Source organism: Eurypyga helias, unplaced genomic scaffold (assembly GCF_000690775.1).
Source record: "Eurypyga helias isolate BGI_N326 unplaced genomic scaffold, ASM69077v1 scaffold20411, whole genome shotgun sequence".
Lineage (NCBI taxonomy): Eukaryota > Metazoa > Chordata > Aves > Eurypygiformes > Eurypygidae > Eurypyga > Eurypyga helias.
Window position 1 is genome coordinate 9,465 of NW_010233119.1, and position 14,712 is coordinate 24,176.

General features: G+C 42.4%; 1 protein-coding gene across 2 annotated transcripts in view; it reads right to left on the bottom strand.

Moving 5' to 3' along the window:
* The window catches only part of TJP2 (tight junction protein 2), a 27,949-nt gene that overhangs the window by 1,502 nt on the left and 11,735 nt on the right, over window positions 1-14,712 (bottom strand). Inside the window, exons 7-21 of one of the 2 annotated variants that reach the window (XM_010161641.1) lie at window positions 14,431-14,591; window positions 13,296-13,404; window positions 13,025-13,164; window positions 12,455-12,521; window positions 10,290-10,440; window positions 9,419-9,527; window positions 8,502-8,712; window positions 7,443-7,630; window positions 6,267-6,362; window positions 6,080-6,159; window positions 5,121-5,331; window positions 4,609-4,709; window positions 4,046-4,258; window positions 1,635-1,973; window positions 1,123-1,208 (exon numbers count right to left, since the gene is read on the bottom strand). In XM_010161641.1, the coding sequence (XP_010159943.1) occupies window positions 1,123-1,208; window positions 1,635-1,973; window positions 4,046-4,258; window positions 4,609-4,709; window positions 5,121-5,331; window positions 6,080-6,159; window positions 6,267-6,362; window positions 7,443-7,630; window positions 8,502-8,712; window positions 9,419-9,527; window positions 10,290-10,440; window positions 12,455-12,521; window positions 13,025-13,164; window positions 13,296-13,404; window positions 14,431-14,591 (2,262 nt within the window). The remainder of the gene's footprint in view (window positions 1-1,122; window positions 1,209-1,634; window positions 1,974-4,045; window positions 4,259-4,608; window positions 4,710-5,120; window positions 5,332-6,079; window positions 6,160-6,266; window positions 6,363-7,442; window positions 7,631-8,501; window positions 8,713-9,418; window positions 9,528-10,289; window positions 10,441-12,454; window positions 12,522-13,024; window positions 13,165-13,295; window positions 13,405-14,430; window positions 14,592-14,712) is intronic. The other variant, XM_010161643.1, reaches the window with a different exon arrangement.

A 14,712-nucleotide genomic window follows, 5' to 3' on the forward strand; every position in this document is an offset into this window, starting at 1 on the left:
CCTGTAGGCCAATCATTAACATTCCTGTAAAACGACAACAGCACTGATTGCGGTATGTAAGCAAACACTCTGCATATGTGGTTGCAGATTACTTTTCACTACTTCTAACAAGCTTTCAAGGCTATATATAAAAAAAATTATGCTTTTTAACCCACCAAGAAAACCTGAAAATAACCATTTCCTGTTTTCCATTTCTGCATTTTGTAGGCCAATCATTAACATTCCTGTAAAACGACAACAGCACTGATTGCGGTATGTAAGCAAACACTCTGCATATGTGGTTGCAGATTACTTTTCACTACTTCTAACAAGCTTTCAAGGCTATATATAAAAAAAATTATGCTTTTTAACCCACCAAGAAAACCTGAAAATAACCATTTCCTGTTTTCCATTTCTGCATTTTAGATTATACACTATGACATCAAGGGATCTGATTCACTAGAAGAAAAGTCCCATTTTTACTGGCTTTCACTAAGAGGCAAGAAAAACATAAAGTCACACAGAGTAGGAAACAAAACCCGTCATACAGCACGTTAGCTCGACAGGTGACTGTTCCCGACATGGAATTTGCAGGGTAAGATGACACAGTGGTCCACCAGTCCAGAACTCGCTGAATTTTAATGGCAGAGTCCCACTTTCACGAGACTTGATGGGTGACCTCTGGCGAGTTTCAGCCTCGGTTTCCCTACCCACACAATACCTCTATAACTGAATAAGCAATTAAGTAATGGAGCATTATTAATTAAAACAGCAGTTATTTGTTAGGATAGACCAACAGTCATCAACTGTCTAGCACAAGAATGGACATCAAAGGACGTGAATGCACAAAAGCTTCTGAGTAATGCTGATTGGGGAAAAAACTGGCTCTGTAAGTATTTCAGCAAAAGAACACCGCGTTTCTTCCTAGGAAACTCAAATACTACGAATGAAGTAAAAGGAATAAATATGCTGAAAGACAAGAGGAGTTCACTGAAATGTTGCCTGACGTCTACAATAACCTTTGAGGCACAACAACAGAGCGATACACCAAGGCAGGATTATCTGATCTGTTTTCCTCCTGCTCGTAAAGCAAAGAAACAAAAAACCAACAAACCAGAATGCTTTAAACGGGATACACCTTACCTCACAGGCTGGGGCCAGTTCTGCTCCGACTTCTGTGTTTTGACAGGGACAGCATAAATATCTGGGTGCTTCTGGGCTATTTCAAGCTTTAAAAGAAAGCACGAGAAAATAAGTGTTCTTTTTAAGTCTACCCATCAGGGACCCCAGACTGCAGATCTAAGCGGGTCACAGCCACATCTGGAACAGTTACAGCACAAATCGATAGCTGATCTTATCCACATTCCCACAGTTATCTCATCTTTTGCTAGAGCAGTAACTCAAAAGTGCAAGTGAAAGCAACAGACTGCCAAAAGCAACAGGGTTATTTGAAGACAGCTTTCTATAGTTACACTAGGAAGCCTTACAATGCGCCCTCTTTTTACACCCAAACCCACGCGTTATGTCTGTGTGTGTGGTTTCCCAAACTTCTCCCTGCAGGAGCAACACAGGGTAAGGGCATATTTTCATTTTCGGGACGCAGGCTGCGCTATACGCTGGAAAGCACAGCAGAGGGAGAATGCATCTCTTCATACCCTGGCATTCTGGGCCTCTTGTAGCTCTTGCATCCTTTGCATTCTTGCCTTATGATCCATCTCCTCAAATATTTTGACTTTCCTCAGTACAGATTTTGGAGTATTTTCTTGTTCACTTCCCTCCTCTTCCAACTTTACTTCCTCCTCTTCCTCTGCAGGTGGGGCTGTGGGCTGAGAGTTTCTCAGGATGGGACGCCCAAAGGCAGGTTTCGCAGAAACAGGCGGTGGTGCTGCTTTAGCTGAGGCGGCGTGAGTCTCGCTGCTGACAGCGACGTTACCCGACTTGGGGTCCGTGCTCTTGGGGAAGTCGTACAGATCCTCTCTGTTTTGTAACTTTCCCTGTACGTATAAAACACACAAACAAAGCTTACATCAGCAATTTCACAATTCTCATTTCAAAGGAAGTCTTTTCATCTGAAATTAATCATTTCACTTATGTATTTGATAGTGTCAATCTTTATCCAAAGTAACGTTTGGAAGGTACTGGGACTGCTGCAACGTTTTGGCCCTTTGCTCATCCACTGCATTTGGCCATACACTACACATCAACCTACAGAAGACTGGCACATTTAGAACTGTTTGTCTCCTTTACTACGGATTACCAAACTACAATGTGTGTTAGGGGACTGCACAGAGAAAACTGACCTCCCAAAGGATTTGTCAGCACTTCCTAGTGTAGAGTATCACTACCAGGAGTTTAGAAGTCCACAGGACCTAAGCCTGGTTTTTATTCCACCTTTATTTTGCTTACACGTCTTGCTCTGCCCAGTCTCAACTGTCGAGGCATGCTTGGATATATTCTGGATGTATACAGTATGTGAGGGCACCCATCCTCATAAATAAAGGACTTTGGGATCAGGGGAAATCAGGAATTGCTAAAATAGAATTTGGTGTACAAACATCATCATATTTCTTCATAGAATCACAGGATGGTTTGGGTTGGAAGGGACCTTAAAGATCATCTAGTTCCAACCCCCCTGCCATGGGGAGGGGCACCCTCCACCAGACCAGAGGGACACCTTCCACTAGACCAGGTTGCTCAAAGCCTCATCCAGCCTGGCCTTGAACACTTCCAGGGATGGGGCATCCACAGCTTCTCTGAGTCACCTGTTCCTGGCAGGCTGCTCTAAGGTGTCCCCAGAGCCTTCTCTTCTCCAGGCTGAACAAGCCCAATTCTTGCAGCCTTTCATCACAGGAGAGGTGCTCCAGCCCTCTGAGCATCTTCGTGGCCTCCTCTGGACTCGCTCCAAGTGGTCAATATCCTTCTGATGTTGGGGGCTCCACAGCTGGACGCAGCACTCCAGGTGGGGTCTCACCAGAGCAGAGTACAGGGGCAGAATCCCCTCCCTCGACCTGCTGGCCACACTTCTCTGGATACAGCCCAGGATACGGTTGGCTTTCTGGGCTGCCAGCGCACACTGCCGGCTCATGTCCAGCTTTTCATCCACCAGTACCCCCAAGTCCTTCTCCTCGGAGCTGCTCTCTATCCACTCTCCACCTAGCCTGTACTGGTGCTTTTCCCTGCATCATTGCTGAGCAGGGTTTGAATAGGCAGTTAACACCAATTTCTAGTGATGGAGACAGATTTCAGCAGTGGTAGATTCTGGTTTTGTGCTTCACATTAACGGCCATCAGATATGCTTTTCCTGACGATTAGCCTGCATTTGTTCTTGCTGAACTACTAGAAAAGTACCTTTTGATTTGTTGGCAGACACAAAAAGGAGTCTACTTTCTGATTCCATTTAGAGAACACACATATTTGAAGACAACTGTTATCCAAGTTTTCTCTCTGCTTGATCCTGCAACACCTTCACTTCAGTCATTCCTTCTTTCCGCACTTACAGTGTTTTCTAGCCTCTGATCATTCCTATCGCTCTTCCTGATGTGCCACCCCTGGAGAGTTCCGGGGAAAGAGATACTTTGTACTCGTATTTGTTCCTACAGGTTTACCTTAGGTGGTTCAGGCTTGAAGGCTGGAGGTGGACTTGGTTCTCTAAGGATCTCCCTGCTACCAGCTTTTCTCAACTGGGCCCTTGGTTCTGGACTCAATTTTTTTAAACTCTGTGAAAGAAAACAGGAGATGAAATCGCCACAGTACCCAGTAATTCAATTGTTTTTTTCTCTCTCAAGTTTACTATTTTGGGAACAGTACCCAGGAGTCAAATGACTGTTGGCAACCTGACCACAATCACTGCAGATGCAACTGCAAAGTTCAAGGTGATGAGACACCACGGGAAAACCTACAGAGGTAGGCAGAAAAGCAGAGCTGTGCTTCTGTCTGCCTTACACAGTGTAGCTCTAAAACACTATCAGAGGTGAGATAAAGCTAGAGTTCAAAAAATTCCCATTTTTAAACCATACATACAGGGCTTTCAGAAAGTACAACCTTGCTGAATATCCCATCATCTCACCTCCTCATGATGCACAGGTTCAGAGGACCGGCTGACAGATGAAATCTTTGGTTCATCCAAGGGCTCATCAAGTTCATTATCAGTGTATGCACCTCCTTCTCCATCTGTATCCTCCAGGTCACTGATCAGTCGACTGTCACAACTCAAATAGTCAGCACCCATTGCAGTAAGGTAAGACATACGATCATCTGCATCATCTTCCATGCTGTCCATCTAGAGAAAAGTCAGTAAGAATTAAGGAACAAATTTTAAATCCTTAAGAATTACAGTCTAGTTAGCTCTCAGCATCACGCCGAACAACTCCTTAAGAATGACTTTGCAGAACTGAAAGAAACTCTCATGCAGAATCATAAAGGCAAGTCCTGTAAAAGTTTACCCCTCCTCACCATTCCCCCTTAGCCACATCATTAGTGATGAAAGCTCCGAAGCATCACAGAAAGAACAATTTTAAGTTACTTGTCTGATCTCTCTGGCATTGGCAAACAAGAATTTTGAACAATTTTTGCCGGAGAGATATCTTGAGACATCTGTATATCTCAGTGCAGTATGGACTGACTGCTTACCTTTCCTTCCGATACCCATACTGCTTCTCCTTGCTGCTGCTGAATTGTATCTTTCAGACTACCATACCAGCTATCATTGGCTGAATTCAAATTGATGGTGGCTGTAAAAATTGAAGCAAAAAGTATACTTACACAGAAAATGCAATGTGATGTGATCCTTTACCCAGTCTCTGCTGTTTTACACATTTTGGTTTAGTTATGTGAGAATGTTTAACAGCTATTTCATTTAGGTCATTGACAGAAGCACGGTATTTTTATCTTATTGTTTGTCTGCCCCCCAAGCTTATTAAATCACTTATCTTTTAATGACAGTACACCAATTCACAATTTCTTTTGTATCAGAATTCGGCAGAACAAGGAACTCTGAAAGAAGTCAGGGTGGGGATTGCTCCTGACCATACCTTCACACCCTTCTTGTTCCCGCCTGCCTGCATTATTACGCAGCGTGGTGAGAGGATGCCTCAAGACTCGCACACTCTCGGTAAGCAGGTTAGACACACATTCTTCCTTACCTGTGAAGAGGTGGGAACAAGTTTTCTTCAGTTTGTTTGCTTGCTCATAAAGTTTTCTCGAGCTCTTGTTAGATGTGGAACATAGCCTTTGTCTCATGGTTTTCACACCCTGCTTACTGTCTGGGTTAAAGAAGACCACAATGGGAAACCACTGGGTATAATTTAGCAGGTCCACTGCCTTCGGAGTCACATCCAACAGAGCATGTTTATCCTGTTAACAAGAAAGCCCAGTCAGTGTGTTGCTTTGTGGGGAGCAAGAGGAGGTGGTTGGCATTTTTCCGTTTCGTATATTCCTTCTTAGCTACTTATAGTGCAAAGATAAATGGGGTTTTCAAACGTGTGCTTCAGTGGGACCTGACCTCTGAACAGACTTGTGTGTGACGTTCTCACGCCTCTGGCATCAACTTTACTGGGCTCAGGGCAGTTAAGCTGCAGAGTACCTTCTTTTTGCCTACTTTTTTAGGCTTCTTGATTACCACCTACTTACCTGATCTTAGACAGCTTTCTAAAAAGAGTCAATTCAGTCTCAGTAGGTGCCACTTAGCTATCACAGTCACTTCACATTCAGTTCAACCGTAGTAACTCTGAGGCAATCTAAAACATTAGGTTTCTGATGACAGTTAAGAGCAAGTAGAGCCCTGCATGAAAGTAAGACCTCCATGGCAAATTCTGAAAGCATACAGTAAAACACACATGCCCCTCTGTGCAAATTTAGGATGAACTCACTAAGGAAGGAGAACTTGATTTCTAACATCAGGTTCACTGTCCCACTTGGAGAACAGCTATCAAAATTATAAAAACAGTTGGTGAACAATTTCAAAACAACCCCATCATTAACCAAGCCTGCTTATTGCAGAAACAGATGCAGTGAAGATCTGAGGACTCCACAAGTTTTAGGAGCAAATAAATCCAGCAGCGTGCCTTTGACTGCGAGCAATTTTCACAGAGAAATACTCTACCTGCTCAATGATCTGCCTCACGGTGTTCAAGCGCACTACCCCAGTTGACTTCTCCGAACCTGCATCTCTGGGTTCCGTCTCTGCAAAGATAACACTTCAGCTTACCCAGGGTGGCCGGGCAGCTGTGATTATTAAGTTATCCGTTCTCTCAGTTAAGGATGATAAGGAAGCTAGGAGGACAACTTACTTGCTGTCTGGTACAGGTGAGGCAAATCATTTGACAACTTCTCCATAGCGACATCTGCGATAGGGCCAAATATCACCACAGGTCTCTTAAAACCAGCTGAAAGAAAAACATTTGGAGAAAAGGTAAGTCTGATAAGACTGGTTCTTGGCACAGACAAAACACTGAATTGCTAAGCAAGGTAATGAGTAAGTTGAGGGTAATTAAAAATAAACATTAAAAAATGTATTTCTCAGAAGTTTGTGCAACAGCATGGTTACTTTTATCAGCTGAGAAAGCAAGAGAGATTGTTTTAATTTAACAGCTTCCTTATTCCTTCTAATGAAGGGGTATTGAGAGGATTCTACGTTCTAAAAAAATACAGCAGACCTTCAGAAATCTTCCCATCCAGCAAAATAACAGGAACCTTGACCCAGTGGGTTTTGTGTGAATAAAGATACAAATGCTAAACCAGCTGCAGGGAAGGTTGAAGAAGCAAAGAACACTGTTACGCTTACGTCAAAACAATGCAAACACAGTCCTAAGTTAACGGGGCAGTGCCATTCTATTGCTAAAAAAAAAGACACCTGAGAGCTCCTTTAAAATACTTCTTACTACCCGTTTTGTTCCACAATATTGTCATGTGCAAATATCCAGAAAATCACCTTGACTTGACCAGCATCACTAGTAATGTACCTAGTTCAGAGTCACAGAGATGGACCACATCAACCTTGATTACGTTTGAACAATCTGTTGAAAACACTTGGGTTTTATTGGCTCTCAAGGTAATGTTAAAGTGGTATTTATGAGCAAGCTGGATTGTGATTGATCTCAGGCACACGGATTGCCTGCATATGTAGACTTTCAGAGCTAGGCCAAGGGGAAACTGAGGAAACAAGAAAAACCTGCTGTTTTCTTCCTTTTTTCATTTTAAACCTGGAGATTGGCAGGGGGAAATTTTCGGCAAAGGAGAAAAATTTCGAGGCAAAGGAGAACACCAGCAATTTGAAAACATACAGTTTTTTCCTCAGTTAATAGCATCCAAAAATTTGCACTCCGATAAAAATGTCATCCCTTCCTGTTGATGAAATTTAACACTGAAGCCACGTTGTTCAAAATCACTTCCTTAGCTGACCAAAGACTTGGTCGCTAAACCAGCCAGCAATAAATGGGCAGCTGGCTTGCAGCAGTCTCACTTACCCTCACGCAACTGAACTCGCTCGTAAGCTGGGAATTTTGTGCTCACAGATACAATCGCGGTCAGATCTTCACGACTCTTCCTCAGATTCTTCTTCCCACCTGACCGCTGGCCACGTGTTCTCCAGAAGTCCGCCCTGTCGCTCGAGCCATCTTTTTGGGCATTTTGAACACTGGCCATCTGCTCAGCTCTGACAGAGAAAAACACAGAGTTCTTTTTTACCGGACTAGTCAAAGAGGGCAAAGGCACTTTCACTGATGAACAGCAGATTTTGAATTTACGGCAGGCAATTTGGCAGACAGACAGCAGAGGAAAGAAGGGAGGAGCCCAGGTTCTTGTGCCTTGGAGGAAACACTGTGTCAAACACTTTTACTCCTTGTGCGCATTTGAACACACAGTATTACCTCAGATGCATTTTGACCAGGAAAGCCTACCTACGTGAAAATCATTGCAGTGGTTCACTGAGTATTTCACACAAAACCAAGGACTACAGCTACCAAGAAGTATTAGCCCTGGAGTAAGTTTTTGAAACATTTTCTATAAGGATATACCAAAGAAATTCAAGCACTGGAGTTCTTTTAAAAGAAGATGAATCATCAGAGTATTCCTGCACACACAGTCATGACCTTCCTAAGGTCTAGGGTTTTTTGTTGGGTTTTTTGGGGGTTTGTTTGGTTTGGTTTGGGACAGAGACAAGAAGGAGGGGAAAAAAAGGCCAAAAAAACCCACCCCAAAATAGGCCCCGTTTTCTAGAAGAGGGACTGAAGCAGCTGGTGATCAAAGCTTGGCTGATTGGTGAGACAGGAGCTCTAGGTGTGTCTGGCAATACCTGATGTGCTATGTAGCTAAAACCACCGTCTCTCCTCACATAATGCCATGATTCTAAAATCTACTGTTTTACAGGCACAATTGTTGTGAAAGTAAAGACAAAACAATTTATCCATTCTTGTGTAAAAAAAAAAGTAAAGGGAAGAAAGATGTCATAGTAAGCAAATTCATTTGGAAAAAAAAAAAAGATCTTACTTCTGACAATGAAGAAGGAAGACAGGATGCCACCTTACCTACTCTTATTTGGAATGAGGCCCTTTTCCAGTTCGTTTCCAATTCTCACGGCCAGCCAGTTTCCCAGTTTACCGTCATACAGCGTGTCAACTACTCTGAAGATCTCCCCTCTGGTGAATGCTAAGCTCTGTGGTGACTCTTTTTCACACTCAAAGTGGCTCCTGATGAAAAAGGAATCTCCTCTGCCACAGGCCATGATGTCTCTGTAGACTGAAACAGGAACCCCCCTTTAGTTTTGGTGGGTTTTTTGGTTTTTTTTTTTTCACTTGAAAGAAAGATTAAGCTGTCTCTAGAGAATAGTTGTGAAATCCTTCCCCTCCACTCAAAGAGATGCAGAAACCCCAGCCTTCACATCCATTACCCTACACACACATTATCGAGTGTCCTGCACTTGAACACGTACAGCCCTCACAGCTGTGAGGGAAGGAGGTACTTGCACAGCCCCAAAGCAAAGGCAGCTGCGGTACTTCAGTGTTACAGCAGGCTGTGTCTCCAGCAGGAAAGCAAGAGGTTTTGCTTGCTCCCTTAGCTGTTCATCAATGAAACTGTCCATTTGCTGCCATCTGACTGAAGGCACGGCAGAAAAAGGAATGCTAACTGCAGACCTTGGGCCAGCTGCTACAGACAGAAAAGCAGAGGGAACAAGCAGTACATTGCTGCTCTTCAGGACTGAGATGCTATTTTCAAATCATGAAAGAGATTGAGAAGTGCTTTGAAAAACACATCACACGTGCACCTCTGTATGACCCTTGTGGTATGGAACACCGCTGTCTTCTAAACACTGAAAACGAGGGTGACTGAAATGCTAACGATAATAAGCTCAAGAGATTATTTGTGGTCTCACTGATAAAACAGGGCGTAAAAGCTTCACGGATACACACACATTTTGTGAAGCTTCTGTACCTGAAGCACCTACCTTCATATTTGCTTTGAGCCAACATCGTCACTGTTTCACCTTTGGGAATTTCTAAGAGATACAAAACAGCATCTTCCCGAACAATGCCTCTGAAGTCTTGAGTGTTTACCTATGCACCAAAAAAACCCCAAAAATCAACACCTGAAAAATCAACAATAGAAGGAATAACCAAAGACTTTTCTTTCATCTAAAAAATCTTAAATATTCTCTTCCCTTATTCCTTTTTTTAATATCAATGTGGATGTCTGTTGACATAAGGAATATTTTATTCCAGCCACTAACAGTAATCTTTCTGAAATAACAATGTCTTTAATATGCACTGCTAGATCGTTTCTTCTACTTCAACAGGCTCCAAAAGGCCTTGGAAAGAACGTCTATCACAAGAGAAAACAGGCAGAAGAGAAAATTATATTAGCCTCCTACATGAGTTTTCAGAAAAAAAAAAACAAAACCACAAATACAAGAGGACAGAATGGCATAGATGATATAATTCAGAAACTGGAAAAATAAATCACTTTTTTTACCCAAGAAAAATGGATAAAGTTGAAAGAAGAAAAATACGGTGGCCTCAATTTCCACCTCCTGACTAGAAAGAAGCATGGTACAGAAAATTTATTTTCCTGCCTTGGGAGCATTTTTCTTGTTTAATATTTCTCCTACCTACCCTTCCACAGAATCTTAAACACCCTAAAGCTTGATATACAATTCTCCTTCCTAAACTCATTCCAGTAAAATCCCTCCACCACACATACACACTTCTAAAGCAAAGATTTGACTGCCTACAATCGTAATTTCTTGCGTATTTCCACTAAGGAGCAAACCAAAAAATACAAGTGATTTGCATTTCAGGGACACGTACTTGTACTCATACCTTAAGAAGCTGATCTCCTTCCTGCAGTCCCTCCTGATCAGCTGAGGTGCCTTCTTGAATTCCAGCAATAAATATCCCTACATCATTTCCACCAGCCAGCCGAAGACCCACGCTGTCCCCTTTTTTGAATCTCACCATTTTGGTATTAGGACTGAAAGATTTACAGGCAGAAGAGGAAAGTAAGGTCACAGGTTAGATATACGACACTAACAGGTTGTCAGAGAAATTACAACCCTTTCAACAAAATCAGTAACATTCTTAGCCCCTTTCTTTCACTATATAGGCTACATTTACTCAAATAACTTTTCAGTGAGGGAATGAAGCAGAGAATTTGCATTTTTCAGAGTAGAAACTGAACTAGGAAGAGCATCTAAGTCGCATACACAGACTTGACAGAGCAGGAAAACAACTCCCTGGCTCCTGGAATCACAAAAGAGTTCCAAACCTATCGGATCCTCTCTCAGATGAGCAGCTGGGTATTTTGTGAAAACAGCCCAGGTTATAAGTAATCATACTCATCATTTTTTAACTCTGTACATTGGAGAACTGTCATACGAATTAAATTTCTACGTACTTGCTCTGCAGTTTAACGTGTTTATTAGACAGAAGCCTTCAAGTTTTCTTGTAATGACAAATACCTCCAAGTGTACTCTACTGGTAAGTTAACAATCGGTCCTTCCATACTGCAGTGGGGAGGCTACTGGGCTAGGTTCGGCTTTTTTTTGCTGTCAAAAAAGCTGTATGCCTGAGTGACCTTCCAACACAGAGGACAGGACTTATCTGTCAGCCTTTCTCAGTAATACCCTAAGCCTGTATTATAAATTCCCCTTCACCAAAATAATCACTTGATTAATTTGCACACCAATGACAACATATGCAGGGTCCAACCCAGAAAACATCCGAGGAGACAATCCATTTGAGAAAATATTCCAAGGCAAAAGAGTATCTTCAAAATCTTATCCTTAGGCTTCTTACAACCTCAGTGCTCCTCTCCCTTCAGTTTCTGTATTTGGAAACTCTCAAAAGGAAACATGGAAGTTGATTTCCTATGCATACAGTTTGCAACTTTTAGTATCTTAATTGTTAGGGGAATCAACAGTAGCAGGTGCCGTTTGACCACTTATAAAAATCACTAAAAAACCACACCACAAAAATAAACGTTGGAAGCAATATTTTGTTCATTTCTAAGCAGAAGCTAGACCTGTAATATGGACTGCACAGGTCTGGATTTGGAGAAGGGACAGAAATTTCTGTACAGAAGTTTTCAGCTTGTACGGAAACACACGTATGTTTGGCCTTGTCTTGCAACCTGCTTATTTAAAAATTAAATACAGGACATTCTCTTTGTATCTTAATATTGCAGGGAAGGGGAGGGTTGTCTTTTGTGCACACATAAAACAATGGAATAGGTGTAAAACCAGAATTGCACGGGCTAGAATGGCCCTTTGCTCAAAGCAGGTTGTTCAGGGCCTTGACCAGTTGTGGCATTTAGTATCTCTGGTGGTGGAGGAGATACTACAACCTACAAGGGAAAGCTGTTCCAGTGGTTAACCACACCCAGAAGAGAAAATTTTCTTCTATCAAGTCAGAATTTCCTGTGTTCCAGCTTGTGTCCTTTGCTCTGTGTCCTACCCCTGTGAGAAGAGTATGGTTGTTCTCTCTACACCCGCTACCCATCAGACCACTGCAGACGGCAGTAAGACATCCCTCCAGTCCGCTCTTTGCCAGGCTTAACAAACCCAGCTTTCTCTTCTTGCATGGCATATGCTGCAGCCGCTGCCCCTTAGACTCGCTCCAGTGTGTCAATGTCTTTCTTGCCCTGGGGAGCCCCAAAATGGACATACGCTATCTCTAAGTGCCAAATACAGCAGAATAAAAATATAAAAATGTACCATTGTGTACATTCCCATGCAAGCCCAGAAGCACAGGGTGTTCTATAGCTTCCCCAGCAGAAAGTGCATCTCTACCTTCCAGGCAGGTACTTCTAAAACTAAGCTTAACTCAAATGTGGTCAGTTAGAAGCCACATTATCTCTTCTTGGCATTAAGTTATAAAGGAAGTACCACTCCAAATGGGGAAAAAACCCCAAAACTCATGCAACCAAGAACCAGATACCTGTCACTGGAAGAACAGAATGCAAAAGAACATGGCAAGTGCTGCCTTACCCATATATTGCTTCATCTTCAGGGCTGGGTTTAAGAATCGTTCTTGTAACTGCTTTTGGTTGAGACACTGTATGTAGAAAAAGCCAATATAAGTTACTGAGCTATTAAAAAAGTTATAAATGGCAGCAACTTTTAGCTGTCAGGCAGCAATCAAACCCCTTCATGCCGAGGATTGATACAGATTTAAATGTCAAGTATCACATTGACTAGAACTGATTTACTTACTTTTTTAAAAATTCTTGAAAAGAACAAATAGGTCAAGGGCAGGACACACAACTCATTCAGGCAAGCCAAATGAGGAACGGCCTCATGTGGCTGCTTAGGGCAGTAGGCTACAGTAGATGCTCTAGGAGAGTAGTTGCTTTTTGAGGTGGTTATTCTAATAAGCAACTGCCCTCAAATAATCTCAGGTGTTTCTCCTCTCTCTGCACCACAAAGCAAAGACACCCCTCTCCTCTGGGTGTCAGGATGGGGTTGAGACAAAGAGTATACTAGGTGGGTCAACATGATTGGAGAGGTACATATTCTGTGGCCAGGGAAAACAAACACACACACACTTCAAACTCTGACCTGCTGGGTCATCTTGGTACTTCAGTTCTTTGTTTGTGTCTACAACTGTAACAGCAGGAGTAGCAATGTCACCAGTCGATTTGAATGGTGTAGGCATTGCTCCCATCCTGGACATCCTACTGGATGGATCATCTTTTGCACTAAAAAGAGAAAAAAAAAAAAAAGAGAAAAAAAGGTGTAGTGAAATCAGATAAGAATGCCATGCATTTTAAGAATTTCTTTGACAAGAATTAAACATTAAACAAAAGGGGGAGTAAAGACCATTTCTTACTTTGGTTTCTCTTTCAGCTTTTCATTGGATGAATGCGAATCTATATCAGAATGATGTAATCTGTCATCTTGAGGGGAGAATGATCTGTTTGACTCTATTTCAGAAATGTCTGTAAAGAGAGCAGCCAGTCAAGAAACGTAGGATTTATTGAAATTTACCTGCACATCTGGTAACTGCATTTATGTACAAAGCTTTCACACATAAAATATGCTGGACCTTTAAGCCTACTCCCGATCCAGGTCGGATTTGACTAGGGTTCAAAAGCTGCTGTGTAACTTTTAGTGCTTCCACCCCCCTACACCCTGAAAATATTTCAGGACAGTCTCATACAACCTTTAAGAAACACACTCGTATCACAGAACGACTTTGATCATACCACAGACTCATTAATGAGAGTTAGCAGCCTTTTCTTTGAGGTCTCATGGATATTCTCAAACAGAAGATCACCTTAACGTTAATAGCCCACATCACTGCTTTTCGGTGACAAAAGAGACAAGAGTACCCCTCAGACTGGGACAGCATCTCAGCCTTCACAGTAAAACCTACAAGACGTTTTACCCAGTATTCTGACGTCTGAGATGCATGTACCTTGCACTAAATAATGTGACATCCTGCTGTCCCAAACTTCCTGAGCCCTTCCCAAACCAAGATTATGTTGAGAGATCTGGCTCATACACTGAGAGAGATCATTTGTATGGAGGAGATACTGAAAATAGGAACCAGTTGTCCAGAGGGACCTAATTTCCTCTTGTCCTGATATTTTTTTCCCTCCTGATGAATGCTGTCATGAATGTTAATGCCCTCAGGAGAGACGGGTCCAATCCAGTTTTTTTAAAAACTGAAGTCTTTCATTAAAGCAACTGACTTGCTTGTCCTGAGAAGTAAGGTTGATTTTTGCCAGACCACCACTGCTTCTTCTCTCTCTGCCCCTGCCCAAAATGCAATTATATTACTAATAAATTCTTCTTTCACATACAGGAAGTGGGCTTGATGCTTAATTGGACATCGCTTAGATTTGTGGTTGGTTACTTATTTTTTATAAAGAACTTAGCACCACTCTATCACAGCAAAACACTGCAAGTTCCATTCTGTCCCTGCACAAAGTCCAGAACTTTTTATCCACGTTAAACCTCACCATCCATTTCTGAGTCGCTGTCATTCAGTGAAGGAATGTTGAGCAGTGTCTGCTTTCTGTCCCTGAGGACAACCAGCTGGAGCTTTCCTCGTGACTTCTCAATCAATTTTCGGGCGTCAGCTAAAGACATGTTCTCTGTCACGGTACCATTGATCTGGACACAAAAAGGCAACAATAACACTACAGGTAAACAAGCGAGTCCGTTCGGTGCTCAAGTTGAACAGTGAACTTGACAGTAACAAGGACTACTCCAGAGTGAACACCGTTAACAAGTGCCTGCTG